We start from the raw sequence: 15,297 nt of genomic DNA on the forward strand, positions 1-15,297 counted from the left end.
TCTTACTCCAAAGGGTTTATTGAGACAACTTTCACATACAAGTTGGGGCAGAGAGGAAGGGGCTTATAAACAGGAACCTGAAAGGGGGCCAACCGAGAGCCCAAGGTGGGACCCAAAGAAAGAGTGAAATAAATAGAGGCCAAAGTGTGGAGCAGGAGACTGACAGACTATCACACAGTGATAACGTGGGGTGGGCGCCAATAAAATCCCATTCCTTTATACAGATGTACAGCGAGCTAGGGGCACAGGCCCGCCACCCTCTCCATGCCCAGGAGGGCCTGTGGCAGGACAATGCCCTGGAGGAGTGCAGGCCTTCCCAGGAAGGCCTGGCCCAGAGGCTTCGTTAGTGTTGGAAAGCAACAGGAAGGGCCTGAGGTCCAACAGGAGGCCCAGGAGAGCCCTGTCTGCACAGCCCTTCATCCGACACGACGGAGGGTGGCCCTCTGGGGTGGATCTGGCACCTTCCTTCATCCTGGACAAAGTCAGATCCCAAGGATGCCCATCCTGGGCTGTGTCAGGAGTTGGGAGGGGCATGAGCAGCAGCCCCAGGGGCCATCCTTGAGGGCTGATTCCTGGGGAAGGGCCTTTAGCACCACCAGGCTCCAGGGAGATGAAAGAGGCCAAGACTCAGAGCCTCTGAAGGGAGGCTGGGGGCTGCCTGCAGAGACAAAGGGAAGGCAGCTGGTCAGGAGTGCCCACGCTGGCGCCAGTTCCTCCCGCTGTCTTCTCAGAGAAGCCTCATTTATTCTCACACAACTGTGGGTTTTGGCACAACTCAAACTGACAGGCAAGCGGATCATGGGGGTGGGTGGGTATAGGGGTGTCTTCTGGGGCAAGGATACTGGGTGTCTGCATTCCTATCTAGAACACAAATGGCCCGGTCCTCACCTCAGCCCCACTGCCTGGCCCCACTCGCTGACACTGTGCAGCCAGGGCGAGGCCAGGTGGGATCACACGAAGACCTTGGCCAGGGCGTCAGCGCCAGCACTGGCGATAAGGGCCTTGCTGGGGTGGCAGGCCACTGCATGGATGGCCTCCTCGTGCTTCTTGCGGTGGGCCGTGATCTCCTGCACACATGTCTTGTTGTCTAGGCTCCATAAACGCAGAGAACAGTCATGGCCTGCACAGGTGTGGAGCAGAGGAGACCTGGGGTTTGAATCCTTCACCTGGCCTCACATAAAAGTCCCTGGGGCAGGAGCAGCTCAGTTCTCTTCCTCCCTGTCGTGGCTCCCTCTGCCTTATAGTCTTTCTGTCCCCATCCTGTCCACCAGTCTGCAAATCGTCAAGTTTCTATGTAAGGCCTCTGAGAGGAACGCTACACACAGCAGGCAGCTCACGGCCTGCAGGGGACTGAGCAAGAGCAGCTCAGAGCGGAAGGGTGTGGCTTAGGGGCTGTGCTGTGCTGGCTTGGCCGGCCCAGGGGCCTGGGTTCTATCCCTAATACGGGGGGGGGGGGGGGGGGGGAAGGAAAAGAGCAGACACTAGCTCCAGGTAAACAACCTAGATAAGCAACCCAGAGCCTTCCAGGTAGAGGGGTGGCCAGCAAGGGCCTGGAGCCAGTGGGGGTGATGGCTGCAGGGAGCTGAGGGTGGAAGTGGCGGGAGAGGCTGAGGCAGGAGAATGGGCATGAGAAGCCTGAGGCGCTACTCGTCACGTCAGCCCAGCTCTAGGACAGCCCAGAAAGCAGAGCCTCAGATGGTAAGATGGGATCAGGACTGGGTCTAATACCACGGGGCAGGGAATAAGGAGCCACTGTCAGGCAGAGCAAGTTGTGATTCCCTGAGCCTACCCCCAGCCTCCATTCCACTGCCTGCACATCTCTACAAGCACAAGTGCAGATACTCATTGTGCTGACCCTGGTTTGAAGGACCTATCCACCCATTCTAGAGTAGACGGCTGCTGAGCCTGTATCTGAAAGCAGAGACAGATCAAGTCTGACCCCATCCCCACATGCCTGCATCCTCACATGCCTGCATCCCCACATGCCTGCATCCCCACATGCCTGCAACACAACAACAAGCCCTCTCCCCCAGAGCTCCCACGGAGAGTCCATGGGGCTGAGGTGGGAACTTGTAGCACCCTGAGTGGAGTTGCCGGCCATGGCTTAGCCCCTGCCCTTTGCCTCCAGCCCTCCTGAGGCAGGAGCAGCAAGAGGCACCCAACTTACTTCCTGACATCAAGAACACGCCATTTGGGTCCACAGCTAGGCAGGTGACTGCATCCAGGTGGGCCACCATGGAATGCACAGATTTACCTGGAGGGAGGACACCAGGATTTGGTAGTCTGAATGTGCTCTGCCCTTGTCCCATGCCCCCCATACTCCAAAAGGCAATGAAGGGACAAATAAGGCAGGGCCTTACCTGTCCGATTGTCCAGGAACCGGATGCCCCTGTCATCATGCGCAGTGATGGTGAGAGGCTGGTTTGGGTGACTCACCACCTGGTTGATCTGTGTTGGGCCTGGAGGGTCCGTGGGAAGAGGGGGAGAGGACTGAGGGGGAGAGCAGACCCAGACAGAGGCAGGCAGGGCAGGCCAGGCAGGCCACTTCTGCAATCAGGACCATGCCACCCAGCCCTCTGTGTCTAGCTAGCTGGCTACCACTGAGCCTTGCTTCCTTCCTGCTTGTGGCTTACGGGTAACATTCTCATCTCCCTGATGGCTGGGTCCCCAGAACCACAGGAGGAACTGGGGTCCTATGGGCATTCAACCCCCAGTCTTAGTGGCCTGCCTCTCCAAGGGCCCTTACCACTGTTCCCTCGGGATTCCAATGTGAGAAGGGCGCTGGCAGCTTCCAAGTCATACAGAACGGTATCACCAGAACGAAAGGACGCCACGACATGGGCAGGTTCAGTGCTGGTGAAGGCCACTGAGGTGGGAATTCCATGTTCTGAGAGCACAGAGGAAAGAGGGCTACTCTGAGGGCCAGTCCTGCCTGTGGCTGGGCAGGGCTCCGGAGCCACCCAGGACTGGGCTCTGTATCCTGCTTGTGAGACACTGGGGTCAAAACTCACCTCCAGCCACGGGGAAGGTACAGAGGCAGCTTGGACCAGTGCTGCTGGGATCCCAGATGCGGACGGTACCATCGGCAGAGCAGGATGCTAGGCGCTGGGAGGTGGGGCTGAAGGCCAGGCCCCACACCGCATCCCCATGGCCTTCCAGGACATGGCTCAGCACACTTGGGTCTGGGCAAGCCGGGAGGAAACAGACTGTCAGGGACACAGTGACACTGACTGGCCCGAGGGCTGCATCTCTGCTGGGCCCTGGGTGGCTGGAGGCTGCCCCCTGCCCGCAAGCCCCTCTGACTCTAGAAAAGGCTTCCACACCACTGTCTCTCCAGGGCCAAGGGCAGCAGGTCAGGATTCCAGGGGAGCCCAAGGGAAAGGCTGCCCCCGCTGACCGAGTCAGCCCGTTAGCCCCTGCAAGGTCTTTTGTTGCTACTTTTTCAGCCTCTGCTGCTCATAGGACCTTCTGTGGTCTCTCTAGCTATGAACTCCACATGGTTCTGGGTCAAGTTCAGCTGACCTGAAGTATTCACGTAGGACTGATGCCTGACCTTCCCAGATGATTGTTTGCAAAGCAGGAAATACAATTGTGTATTCTGCCACAGCAAATTTAGCACAAGGCCTTGTTAGAGTAAACAGCACTCAGGAGGCTGAGGCAGGAGGATCTCTGTCAGTTTAAGGCCAGCCTAGGTCTACATAAAACTTTCCAGGATAGCTAGGACAACATGGCGAGATGCTATCTTTAGAAGAGGGGTGGGAGTGGGGCTGGAGAGACGCTTGGCTCCCAGCTCACGACCATCTGTCACACACAAATACATGTGACCGAGTCCAGCAAGCACTAACAAGTTAGGCAAGGGTACTGAGTGGGAGGGAACGCTGGGTTCTTCTCTGGGAACTCCTCACACAAGAAATAATTAACTACTTCAAATTTATTTATTTATTTATTTATTTATTTACTTATTTATTTATTTAATGGTCAGCAATGGTGGTGGCACACACTTTGAATTCCAACAATCAGGAGGGAGGCAGGACGTGGAGTTTGAACCCAGCTTGGGCTATAAAGTGAGTTACAAGGCAGACAGGGCTACACAGAGAAACCCTGTCTCAAAAAGTCAAACCAAACCAAATAAGAAACAAAACAAAATAAAAAACTTTTTTACTTAAGCAGAGTTGGAGTCTAAAATAAAGATTTCTTTTCTTTTCTTTCTCCCTTTAAGAAAGGATCCCACTGTATAGCCCAGCCGGCCAAGACCCCACCATGTAGCCCAGGCTGGCTGAGCTCCGCCTGTCTCTGCCTCAAGTGCTGGAATTAATGGTGTGTGTGACTACATGCAACCCAGAAGACATTTTTTTAAAAAATGTACTTATTTTTTCTTAAAAAAAAAAGTTTAAAAAATTTTTAAAAGACGTAAAGAATTTTTTCTTAAACTACATTGGTCGTCCTCCCCCCACCCCCAGCTCTGGCTCATAGGTTTCTGTTTTTTTGTTTTGTTTTTTTTTTGTTTGTTTGTTTGAGACAGGGTTTCTCTGTGTAGCCCTGGCTGTCCTGGAACTCATTCTGCAGACCAGGCTGGCCTCAAACTCAGAAATTCACCTGCCTCTGCCTCCCAGAGTGCTGAGATTACAGGCATGCACCACCACCGCCCGGCTCATAGGTTTTTTATTTGTTTATCATTACAGATGGTTGTGAGCCACCATGTGGTTGCTGGGAATTGAACTCAGGACCTTCAGAAGAGCAGTCAGTGCCCTTAACCGCTGAGCCACCTCTGCCCCGTAACTATACTGTGATTATCGTCTTCCCCTCCTCAGCTCTTCCCAGATTCTGCCCCCCTTACTGCCCATCCAACTTCATGTTCTGCCCACTCGCCGCTCTGTCCAGTCTTCCCCAGCACGAGGTCGCTCGATCTGTGTCCCGACCACTCTGGCACTCACCCTATAGACCAGGCTGCACTCTGATCCTCCTGCCTCTGCCTTCCAAGTGCTGGGATTACAGGCATGCACCATTATACCTGGCTGCCACCCAGCACTTTCACTTATTTACACGTGTGCATATTTGTTTATTTGTGTGTGTGTGATATGTGTGTATGTCCGCGTGCACAAGTATGTGAAAAGACAACTGGTTGGAGCTGGTTCTCTCCGTCTACCATGTGGGTTCTAGGGACTGAACTCTGATCATCAGCAGTGGTGGCAGGTGCCTTTACCTGCTTAGCCATCTTGCTGGTCCTATGTAGACCAGGCTGACCTGGTCCTTAAAATCCTCCTGCCTCAAACTCCTGAGCACTAGGACTATCACTTCCTCTTTACCTTTTTCTTGGGGTGGAGAAGAGTTGCTTTTTTCTCCCACTAAGGACTCACTATGTCCAGACAGTAGCTTGACTGACATGCAGCACTGCAAGTCTGAGACCCCAGGGCTGGTCTTGAACCTGTGACTGTGGCTATCCCTCCTGCTGTTACTGCTCCATGAGAAGGGGGACCAGCACCTTCCTTCTTTCCTTCCCTCTCTTTCCTTCCCTCTTTCCTTCCTTTCTTGAGACACTATGTAGCTCTAGTTGGCCTAGAACTTGTTATGTAGACAAGGCTAGCCTTAAACTCAGAGCATTGTTTCCTTCTGACTCCAGAATGCTGGGATTAAAGACAGATGTCTTGTTTGTCTGTTTTTGAGACACGACTCATGTACTCCAGGCTGGCCTCACACTCCCTATGTATGGCACAACGGCCTTGGAATTCTGACCCACCAGCTCCTGTGGTGCTACGAAGGCCCAGGGCTTTACCTGCTGACCCCATCTCCAGCTGCTCCACTTAACTCTTAAAGGGAAGGGCTAAAGGACAAAACCTAAACTCATGCCCATTCATGGTCCCACCAACGCATCTCAGCTCCCCTCCCCTGTCTCTGACAAACCCCTGACCCACCATAAGACCTCAGCTGGTCCCCAGCAGAGCCCACCAAGCTGACCGAGCCATTCTGGCCCCGAGTCAGGCCAGCCTCAGCTTCCCCAAACTCCAGCTCACACAGATCCTCAACTGCAGCCCAGCTCTGCCCTCACCAGATGACTCCTGCCTCATCTCCCTGTCCCACCCTACTGCGAAATCCGACCAGGAGCCCTGCAGCTGCTGCCCAGGGCTGACAGGAGGTGGAGTGGCAGGGTCGGTCCTCACCATAGCCATCATACGGGTCCATGTTGAGGTCAGGGATCTTCCAGCTATGGATCCTGGCATCAGCCCCACCGCTGTAACAGTACTCGCTGTGGCTGCCCATGGTGACTGCCAGCACAGGGCCCCTGCAGGGGGAGGGGAGGTGGTGCAAGGCAGCCAAGAGCAAGCTCCCCTGCGCTGGGGGGGGGGGGGGGGAAGGGCTCGCGGACTTCTCCTAGCTTTTAGGTTTTTGTTTTCTTTTCTTTCTTTCTTTTTCTTTTCTTATGCTTTGTTTGAATTTTGGTTTTTTCGAGACAGGGTTTCTCTGTGTAGCCTTGGCTGTCCTGGAACTCACTCTGTAGACCAGGCTGGCCTCGAACTCAGAAATCCACCTGCCTCCGCCTCCCAAGTGCTGGGATTACAGGCATGCGCCACCACCGCATGGCTCATGTAAATGTTTTTATTTCCATATCTAACGATGCACATATAGAGATCAGAGGACACCTTTCTGGAGTTGGTTCTCCGCCCACCGCGAGCTGGGGACCAAGCTTAGGTGTCAGGCTCAGCAGCAGGTACCTTTAGCTGCTGAGCCCTCCCGTCTCAGTCTCCTTTCCTAGGTACGTTTTAAGGATGCCATGAAGAATTGGGCATCTTTGCTCTGGGGGTTTCAGTGAAACCCACTGCAATGGGAACCGACATGGCCTCTGAGTGAGGGGGGGGGGGCAGGGAAGGAGAGTGCCCACTGCTGCGGGTCTGCAGGGCAGCAGGAAGCAACCCATCTGTGCTGCTGGGTCTGCACTGCAGGGCTCAGGGCGGGCTTGGCTGTCTCCCTACCTGTGAGCGCGGAAAGCGTGGATCGGCTCCACATCCAGCGCAGCACTTCTGTGGGAAGAAGGAACCCCGTCACTGGGACCTCAGGTCCTAAGGCCCCTCACCCTCCAGGGTGCCACCCTTACTTCTTGGCCGTAACTGCCTTCTGCAGGTTCCACAGTTTGAGTGTGCCATCCTCAGAGGCAGTGAGCAGTGCTGACTGGCTGTGGTGGAAGGCCAGGGAGCGGATGCCATCGTAGTGTGAGCGGAGGGTAAACTTGGGGTTCCATGTCTTCTTGAAAGCGTCTTTGCTGTCAGACAGCTGGGGATGGGGAGCTGCCTCAGTGTCCTCTTGGATGTCCCAGCACTCAAGGAGACACTGTCAACCACCCGTCTAGACTGGAACTGACTGGCCCCAGCCTGACATTACTTTCTGCGTGCCTCAGAAGAGTACCTCACACATATTCAGAAGGTTTTAGCAGCAAGGGAGGCTCTAGAGGGGCCAGAGGAACCTGACTCTTTGGGGCCTCACAGTTCAGAGGCCCCTAGGAAAGAGAGGCAGGTCCTTCCTAAACACAGAACCGGAAACTCTGGAGCACAAGGGACACCAAGGCACCCTAGGCTCCTCTGCAGGGACCAAGAGGTTCTCATGAGGTAGTGACACATATATAGGACCTAACCCATACCAGGGAAGGGGAAATTTAGAAACAAGGCAAGGATGTAAAGGCCCTGAGGCAGGAGACAGCAAGGCTGGGACACATGAAATTCAGAAGCATGCCACACAAGAGGAAGCCAGAAAGGCCAACGACAGGCGCAAACAGTGGGTCCTCTTTAGAAAGCGGCAATTTCTTTCATCCTAAGTGAAGCCCCAAAGGAATGGGAAGCCAGCAAGGCTGCAGAGCAGTGGAATGGCGGTTGGTCCGGCCTCTCTGAGGAGGCTGAGACTGGGGGAAGTCAGAGTAACTGCAGAGATAGGTCCCAAAGCTACAGTCACAGGGAACACCCTTGATGGTGGAGTAACCCTTGACTAGGGCTTGGGAAACAAGTCTGGGACAAGGGAGTCTGGGCCGAGAGCCTCAGGCCCGGGGAGAGCAGCTCTGGGCATGTCATGTCCCGCAAGGTGAAGCTGCTCACTCCTGGTGGAAGGCCAGGTCTGGGAGACACATGAGCTGTTAGGGGAGCCTCAACGCCCCCAGACCCCTCACCGTCATCCTCAGGCCCCTCACTGTCTGACCCTCAGGCCCCTCACCGTCATCCTCAGGCCCCTCACCGTCATCCTCAGGCCCCTCACCGTCATCCCCAGGCCCCTCACCGTCATCCCCAGGCCCCTCACCGTCATCCTCAGGCCCCTCACCGTCGCCCTCAGGCCCCTCACCGTCGCCCTCAGGCCCCTCACTGTGCTCTGCTGGAATTTCCACCATGATTCTTAGGAATGAGATTTGTGCCCAAGTGGGTGCCCTCTCTCTGAAGGGCCACTGCGGGGCGGGGCAGGTTGAGGAGTGCTCGCTGCCTACAATCCCAGGTAGACCCTGCCCAGCCTCTCTTCTACATTCCCCCATGTCCCCAACCTCACTGGGGTCAGAAACCTGATCTTCTACCCTGGGAATGCATCTGATCCCACCCACAAAGTCCCAACGACCCAGCCAAAGTGCACAGCACAGAAAGCCAGTCACGAGGCTGCTCATTCCAGCCCAGCTGTTCCACTCAAAACAGAGCGCCCTGAGTGGGAGGAGCATGGCTGCCAATCATCTCCCCACGTCCCCAAGGAGGGAGGGCATGGAGTGAAGACCTTGCACCACAGTGAGGTCTTTCCCTCTAGTAAGCCCGATGTGTGGGAGCTGCCAAGGAGCTGTGGGATGATATACAAAAGGGACGGAACCCAGGCCTTTCATAAGGTCAGAGCTGAGCCTGACTGATGGGGCACCCCAACAACTTACATCACAGCTGAGGTCGTTGTCATTGGTGACGGTGAGATCTGCCAAGTCCCCCAGGCTCACCTCCCCGCCCCCGATAGTGTCCATGATGAAGACGTCTGAGGAGAAGCCAAAGGAACCTGGTAGGGGGGAGGGGTGGGTGGGGCAGACAGGGCCGGGGAAAGAGAAAGAAACAGAGAGAGGCGGAAAGGATGAGGGGCAAGGAAGAAAGGCAGGAAGACAGGATCAAGAATTGCAGCTGGAAAGGAAGGCAGGAACAGACAGACAGACAAGGGAAGACAGACAAAAAGAAAGGGAGACAGACAGACAGACGACCTTTTGGGACAGGGAGGCTGCAGACTGGAGGCTGGGCCTTACCTCTGAGGACACAGAGGCCCCAGGCTTAGCTCTGCAGCCTCCCTCTGCCATGGACCCCAAGGGACTGGAATGTGGGGTTGACGATTACCTTCATGAGGCCGGGGCTGGGGTGTGCCAGGAGGTGGGACAGTCACTTTCGGGGGCAGCCCGTCCACATCCCGGAGGTCAGCAAGGATTCCCTGGAGTTTGACCCGACGGCTTTCTGCATGGAGAGGGTGAGCAAGAGCTGCCCCCAGGTCTACCAACCTCTCAGGGAGCCCCCCAGGTCTACCAACCTCTCAGGGAGCCCCCCAGGTCTACCAACCTCTCAGGGAGCCCCCCAGGTCTACCAACCTCTCAGGGGAGCCCCTCACTGCTGCTGCCTTCCAGCAACAGGAGAAGTTGTAAAGGCCTGACTCTGTCCAGGAAGGGGTAGACTGAGGAGACAGACTGGCAGGGTCCCAGTGAGAGGTGGCAGACAAACCCTGGCCCGGCCCTAGACCCAGCAGACCCCACGGGCCTCTGGCCAGGCAGGAAGAGAGTCCACCCCGTCCTTCACCATCAGTTTCCTCCTGTGCTCTGCTTGAGCTGGACGGCACTGGTCACCTGTGTAAGGACCGGAGCCTGACTCTGGCAGAGCTCCTGAATGCAGCTGGCGGGACTTTCCAGGGACGCAGGGCCTGGCTCTGACTTGGGCTTGAGCTCTCCTTGACCCCCCTCCCACCTCGGGAAGTACATCCGTCCGGGCGGAGCCCTGGGCAGGAAGCAGCTGGAGCAGCAGGGTCCTCAGTCAGTCCTCAACTCACCCAGCTCACGGGGGTTCCCCTCTGAAGCACAACGCCGAGGGTCTGGGGAGCCCTCTCCATCCTCTCCTGAGCCCAGGAAATCAAACTCATTGATGGCGTCTTCCGAGTCGTCTTCTTCGTCCTCATCCTCCATTTCAGGCACGAGGACCTTGGAGGGGAGCTGGCACGGGAAGACGGTGGGGGTGGGGTGCAGTCCAGAGAGCAAACCCACTGCTTCCCAGGAGCCGGGAAGCCACCAGCTCAGGTCCCAAAGCCTAGATCAGACACTATGGGCTGGGCCTCCTCTGCCTCCAGCACTGGGCACTCCCACATCTCCTCACAGCTCTGCCAAGGAGCTCCCCAGCACACAGCCCTCAGGAAGTCATATGGTGCAAGCCCTAGGGCTCCACAGAGACACACACTTGCAGGCAGACGAACAGAAGCCTAACAGTGACAACACACCCGTCAAGCAGCAGTATGTTTGAGTCTGACGGGCACAAATCAGTGACTCACGGAAAGAGCTTTCAGACAAGGCTTCACTCTGCTCCACAACTCTGAACAGACTCAATACAGCCCTTCTTCCCACCCTATGTGTGTGGGAACAAGCAGAATAAAGCCAATTGCCCCAGGTCCCCAAATTCAAACTGGGTCCAAACCTTGGGTAGCACCAATAGACAGTGGTACCCCAGGACACAACAGACTCCCCAGGGTGGAGCAGGGTCTGGATCTAGGTGTCCACACAAGTGAGCCCATGGGGCCCAGGGACAAGTACCGTGACCACAACAGGCCTCAACAATATACAGCAGGCAGGGACAGGATGGTTGTGATGGCTCATGCCTGAACTAGTACTCAGGAAGCTGAGGCAGGAGTATGGCTAGGATCTCTGGGCTAGCCTCAACTTTAGTATGGTACCCTGCCTCAGAAGCAAATAAACCGGCTCAAGTGGGGAACAGAGTGCTTGCCTGGCAAGGGTTGAAGCCCAGGGTGTGATCACAAGAACCACAGAAAACAAAATCAAAATAAAGTGAACACTAATATCTGCTGTGAGGAGCTAAGAGGATGTGAGAGCCACTTCCCAGAGAAAACAGCATTCAGGCTTAAAAAGTCCTGAGAGGTGCTCGCTTCGGCAGCACATATACTAAAGTTAGAACGACACAGAGAAGATTAGCATGGCCCCTGCCCAAGGATGAAACACAAATTCATGAAGCGTTCCATATTTAAAAAAAAAAAAAAGTCCCGAGAGGCCGGGGACAGCTCAGGTGACAGACATTTCTATTGTTTATAAACTGCTGACGGTTTATAAAAAATTACATGGAGCTGGGCGGTGGTGGCGCACGCCTGTAATCCCAGCACTTGGGAGGCAGAGGCAGGCGGATTTCTGAGTTCGAGGGCAGCCTGGTCTACAGAGTGAGTTCCAGGACAGCCAGGGCTACACAGAAAACCCTGTCTTGAAAACAAAACAAACAAAAAAAAGCAAAACAAAACAAAACAAAAAAGGCAAGCCTATTCCTTCAGTGGCATTGAGTCTACTTCTTCAGGACTATGGTCTATACTGAAGACCAACTGAAACATATACTGACTTCAGCATATACTGAAGACCATATACTGAGACATCAAGATTTGTAGACTGAGGAGCTAGAGAGATGGCTCAGAGGTTAAGAGCACTGACTGCTCTTCCGAAGGTCCTGAGTTCAAATCCCAGCAACCACATGGTGGCTCACAACCATCTGTAATGAGATCTGATGCCCTCTTCTGGTGTGTATGGTCAGCTACAGTGTACTTACACATAATAAATAAATAAATAAATAAATAAATAAATAAATAAATAAATAAATACTTTGAAAAAAAACAATAAATCTTTAAAAAAAAAAGATTTGTAGACTGAAAAACTCCTAGATTCTTAGACTTTCCATTAGATCTACCTACCTATAGATTTATTCGACCAGTTCTCTCCCTCTAGAGAACCCTGACTTATATAGAATAAAACACCCAAAATGAAAACAAATAAGAAAGCACATGATAGATAGGTCTTGAGGAAGCAGACCTCCAGCCTCCAGATGAAGTAGCACACACGCACGCGCGCGTACACACACACACACACACACACACACACACAACTCAAAGATGCCCTTTCTCCTTTTGCGTCCTTCAGCATTCCAGGTCTGGGTATTTGCTCGCATCAGAGTCACATCAGGACAGGAGCCTGTGCTAAGTCATGCTAGGAGCCCTAGAGACAGCAGAGGCCAAGCCTCCCCAGCACACACCCTAAAGCATGGTCAGAGTCTGCAGAGGGGACCCAGAGGCGCTGGAAGCTGACAAGACAGATCCCTAGTGCCCCAGGAGACCCAGGGCAAGGCAGAGAAGGGGAGCCTGTATGGAGTGGGAAAGAGACACAGAAGTCACTTCTGGGAAGCGGGGTCCCGGGAAAGCTGAGGTCGTCGTCCCTACAGCTATGTCTCTGCCTCCACCTCAGCACATCCCACAAGGGGCCAGCCCCGGCCACTATTGATCCACTGGTGGTCTAGACCTTCTTGTCCCACACCTGCTCAGAGCTGGGCTGTGAAGGGTTCAGCAGATGCTCAATAGGCAACTACGGCCACGCCCACGACCAAGGACAACATTCTGAAGGAAAAAGGACAGAGCCCAAAAGGTACAGCCACAGACCGGGCGTGGTAGCACACGCCTGTAATCCTAGCACTTGGGAGGCAGAGGCAAGCGGATTTCTGAGTTCGAGACCAGCCTGGTCTACAGAGTGAGTTCCAGGACATCCAGGGCTACACAGAGAAACCCTGTCTCAAAAACCAAAAAAAAAAAAAAAGAAAGAAAGAAAGAAAGAAGGAAGGAAGGAAGGAAGGAAGGAAGGAAGGAAGGAAGGAAGAAAGGAAGAAAGAAAGAAAGAAAGAAAGAAAGAAAGAAAGAAAGAAAGAAAGAAAGAAAGAAAGAAAGAAAGAAAGAAAAATTAAGGTACAGCCACACTGCGTGCTGGGAGCCAGAGGTGAGGTCACGCTGAGAGACCAGGATGCTGTCCAAAGCCAGTGTCCACAGGCAAAGGCTCTGACCACAGGAGCAGACCAGAATGCCCCAAGACATCACCCAGGCCTGGGTTCAGGCACATTGATTTCATTTACAAATCTTTACTGAGAGCCTACGCTTCACACCCTTTTCAGGATACAGGGACAAAAAGCAAGAGTCACTGGGGAAACATTCAACTTCAGGGTGGGCAGGCTGGCTGAAAGCAGGCGGCGTCAGTGGGCCAGGGCACTGAGCTGGCCTGCAGGACAGTACATGGGACGGTGGGAAGGGGCATTATCTGGGGTCCAGGAGGGCCAGGGCAGAGGTCAGTGGTGGAAGGCTCACCCTCACACGTTGCTTTTTATGCTGCACACTATCCAGTTCATCATCCTCATCGCTGTCTTCATCCTCACAGTTCTGCAGGAAGGGAATCTGCTCCAGTACCGAGCCACCCAGGCGCTCCTTGCCATCTTTGCCAGCTGCATTCCTGCCAAGACAGGGAAGTCGGCAAGAGAGACACTCAGCCTCGCCAGGTGACAGGATCCAGAGAGGAGACACTCCAGACACAGCTGCGCTCCCAAGCCCCAAGGAGCCTGGGCTTTGAGCGTGCACAGCCTCCTCTCAAGCCTCGGCCGTGTACCATCATCCCTGGGTCCCTGGTACAAGCCCGAGGCCGTGCCTCCCTCCCACAACACCGAGTTCCAGCTGCAGAGACAGAACGAGCCCCAAGCCTGAACATGCCTGCCCCACACCTGGCCAAGTCAGATATGAGCTGGCTGAGATGTCCCTGCCCAGCAGCCCCCTGCCCTAATCAGCCACAGGCAGCAGCCACTGACACACTCAGTCACCTCAACTCTTCACCCGTCAGCTAACATGGACATGGAGAGAGAGCCGTGCCCCACCATACAGCAGCATTCCTCCCCTGCCTCCCGTCCCCCAGGGGAGCCAGACCCCAATACCAAGTGCAAGCAGCACAGACACTCGGTACCCTCTCTCCTGCTGCCTGTCCACTGTCACACCAGAGCTGTGACCTACCAAGACACAGTCACTGCTTCCCATGGAAACCAGTGCAGAGCACCCTGTGTGGCCATCTCACACACTTTCTTTTGAGGACTTCCTCCTTCCACACCCACCTCTGCTTCCCCCCTGGCTGCTTCCTTCCTTCTGCCAACCTTGCCTTAGGAGCCCTCAGGAAGCACAGTTGGATCCCTTCCCAAACACGTCGGTGTGCCGCTAAGCTAAAACTCTTTAGGGCTCTTGTAGGGCGCAGAGCACCTTACCCTCCCCACAGCTGACAGCTCCTGCTGTTCCCTCAGGTTCCTGACCTTAAGAGATGCCCATCCGTTCCTCACACTGCTTTGTCCCTCCCTCCCCGAGTCTTTCACATATTTTGCACATTTCTCACCCGTCCATTGCTCAGGTCCACCAGCCCTGGCCTGGGTCACACAGGAAGCCCTGCCTGGCCTCCCTGCTTTCTCACTCTCCTCAAAGCAAACTAAGATGTCAGATGAATATCTCTGCTGGCAAGCACTGCTCCCCACAGCCCTGTGGGTAAGCACCCACTGTTTATCGTGGTCTGGGAGGCACTCTGTGATCTCCTCCTGAGATCTGGCCTCACCACAGGCCACAGGCCACAAGGCTTGTATGTTTACTGCAGCTGCAGCAGCCACGCCACACGGGTCGCCTGCTCTCCACACGCACTGAACCCTCTGCGGCTCCAGTACTTCCCTCACCTAGAGAACACTCTTTCCTGCTGCTCTCTACTCAAATGACACCCCCACAAAGTGGTCCTCCCTTGCAGCCCCAAGAGGGGCACTACTTCTGTTACCTTTTCTTTTTAAAGACAGGGTCTCATGCAGCCCAGGCTGGCCTCGAATGCGCTCTGTAGCCAAGAGTGACCTTGCATTTCGGATCTTCCTGAATCTACCCTCTGAGGACTGGAATTAGAGGCAGGAGCCTGTTTCCATGTCTGACTTATAGTGTGAGATAAGTGAGACCAGGGCTTCACGCCCCACTCGTCCTCCTCCTCCTCCTTTTTGGCCAGTCTGGTTTCTAGCCCCTGGGCTCAAGCAACTCCTGCCTCTGCCTCTTGAGTAGCTGTGACCCCACACACAGTACCTGGGGATCTCCTGCCACTCTCTCCACATGCTTCCTAGCAATTGGCAACACCTATGACATTTCTGCTTCTGAAGGGTACCAACTACTGATGGAAAGATGAACAAAATGGGCCCCTAAGACAAGAGTAGAGGCCTGGCATGTTGCCATCCTCTCCAGCCACCACCTCCC

General features: G+C 54.7%; 1 protein-coding gene and 1 non-coding gene across 3 annotated transcripts in view; one reads left to right on the plus strand and one right to left on the minus strand.

The window, feature by feature from the left end:
• The window catches only part of Strn4 (striatin 4), a 26,360-nt gene continuing 11,063 nt past the window's right edge, over nucleotides 1-15,297 (minus strand). The window contains exons 6-18 of one of the 2 annotated variants that reach the window (XM_052172172.1): nucleotides 13,357-13,498; nucleotides 10,021-10,180; nucleotides 9,324-9,437; nucleotides 8,882-8,976; nucleotides 7,091-7,266; nucleotides 6,969-7,016; nucleotides 6,159-6,280; nucleotides 3,012-3,182; nucleotides 2,747-2,887; nucleotides 2,361-2,459; nucleotides 2,168-2,254; nucleotides 889-1,120; nucleotides 1-658 (exon numbers count right to left, since the gene is read on the minus strand). In XM_052172172.1, the coding sequence (XP_052028132.1) occupies nucleotides 951-1,120; nucleotides 2,168-2,254; nucleotides 2,361-2,459; nucleotides 2,747-2,887; nucleotides 3,012-3,182; nucleotides 6,159-6,280; nucleotides 6,969-7,016; nucleotides 7,091-7,266; nucleotides 8,882-8,976; nucleotides 9,324-9,437; nucleotides 10,021-10,180; nucleotides 13,357-13,498 (1,525 nt within the window). In that variant the 3' untranslated portion in view covers nucleotides 1-658; nucleotides 889-950. Of the gene's footprint in view, nucleotides 659-888; nucleotides 1,121-2,167; nucleotides 2,255-2,360; nucleotides 2,460-2,746; nucleotides 2,888-3,011; nucleotides 3,183-6,158; nucleotides 6,281-6,968; nucleotides 7,017-7,090; nucleotides 7,267-8,881; nucleotides 8,998-9,323; nucleotides 9,438-10,020; nucleotides 10,181-13,356; nucleotides 13,499-15,297 lie in introns of both variants that reach the window. The other variant, XM_052172171.1, reaches the window with a different exon arrangement.
• Nucleotides 11,114-11,220, plus strand: LOC127676599 (U6 spliceosomal RNA). The gene has a single exon (XR_007976055.1). It is a non-coding gene; the product is annotated as a U6 spliceosomal RNA (small nuclear RNA).

Source organism: Apodemus sylvaticus, chromosome 1, assembly GCF_947179515.1.
Source record: "Apodemus sylvaticus chromosome 1, mApoSyl1.1, whole genome shotgun sequence".
NCBI lineage: Eukaryota > Metazoa > Chordata > Mammalia > Rodentia > Muridae > Apodemus > Apodemus sylvaticus.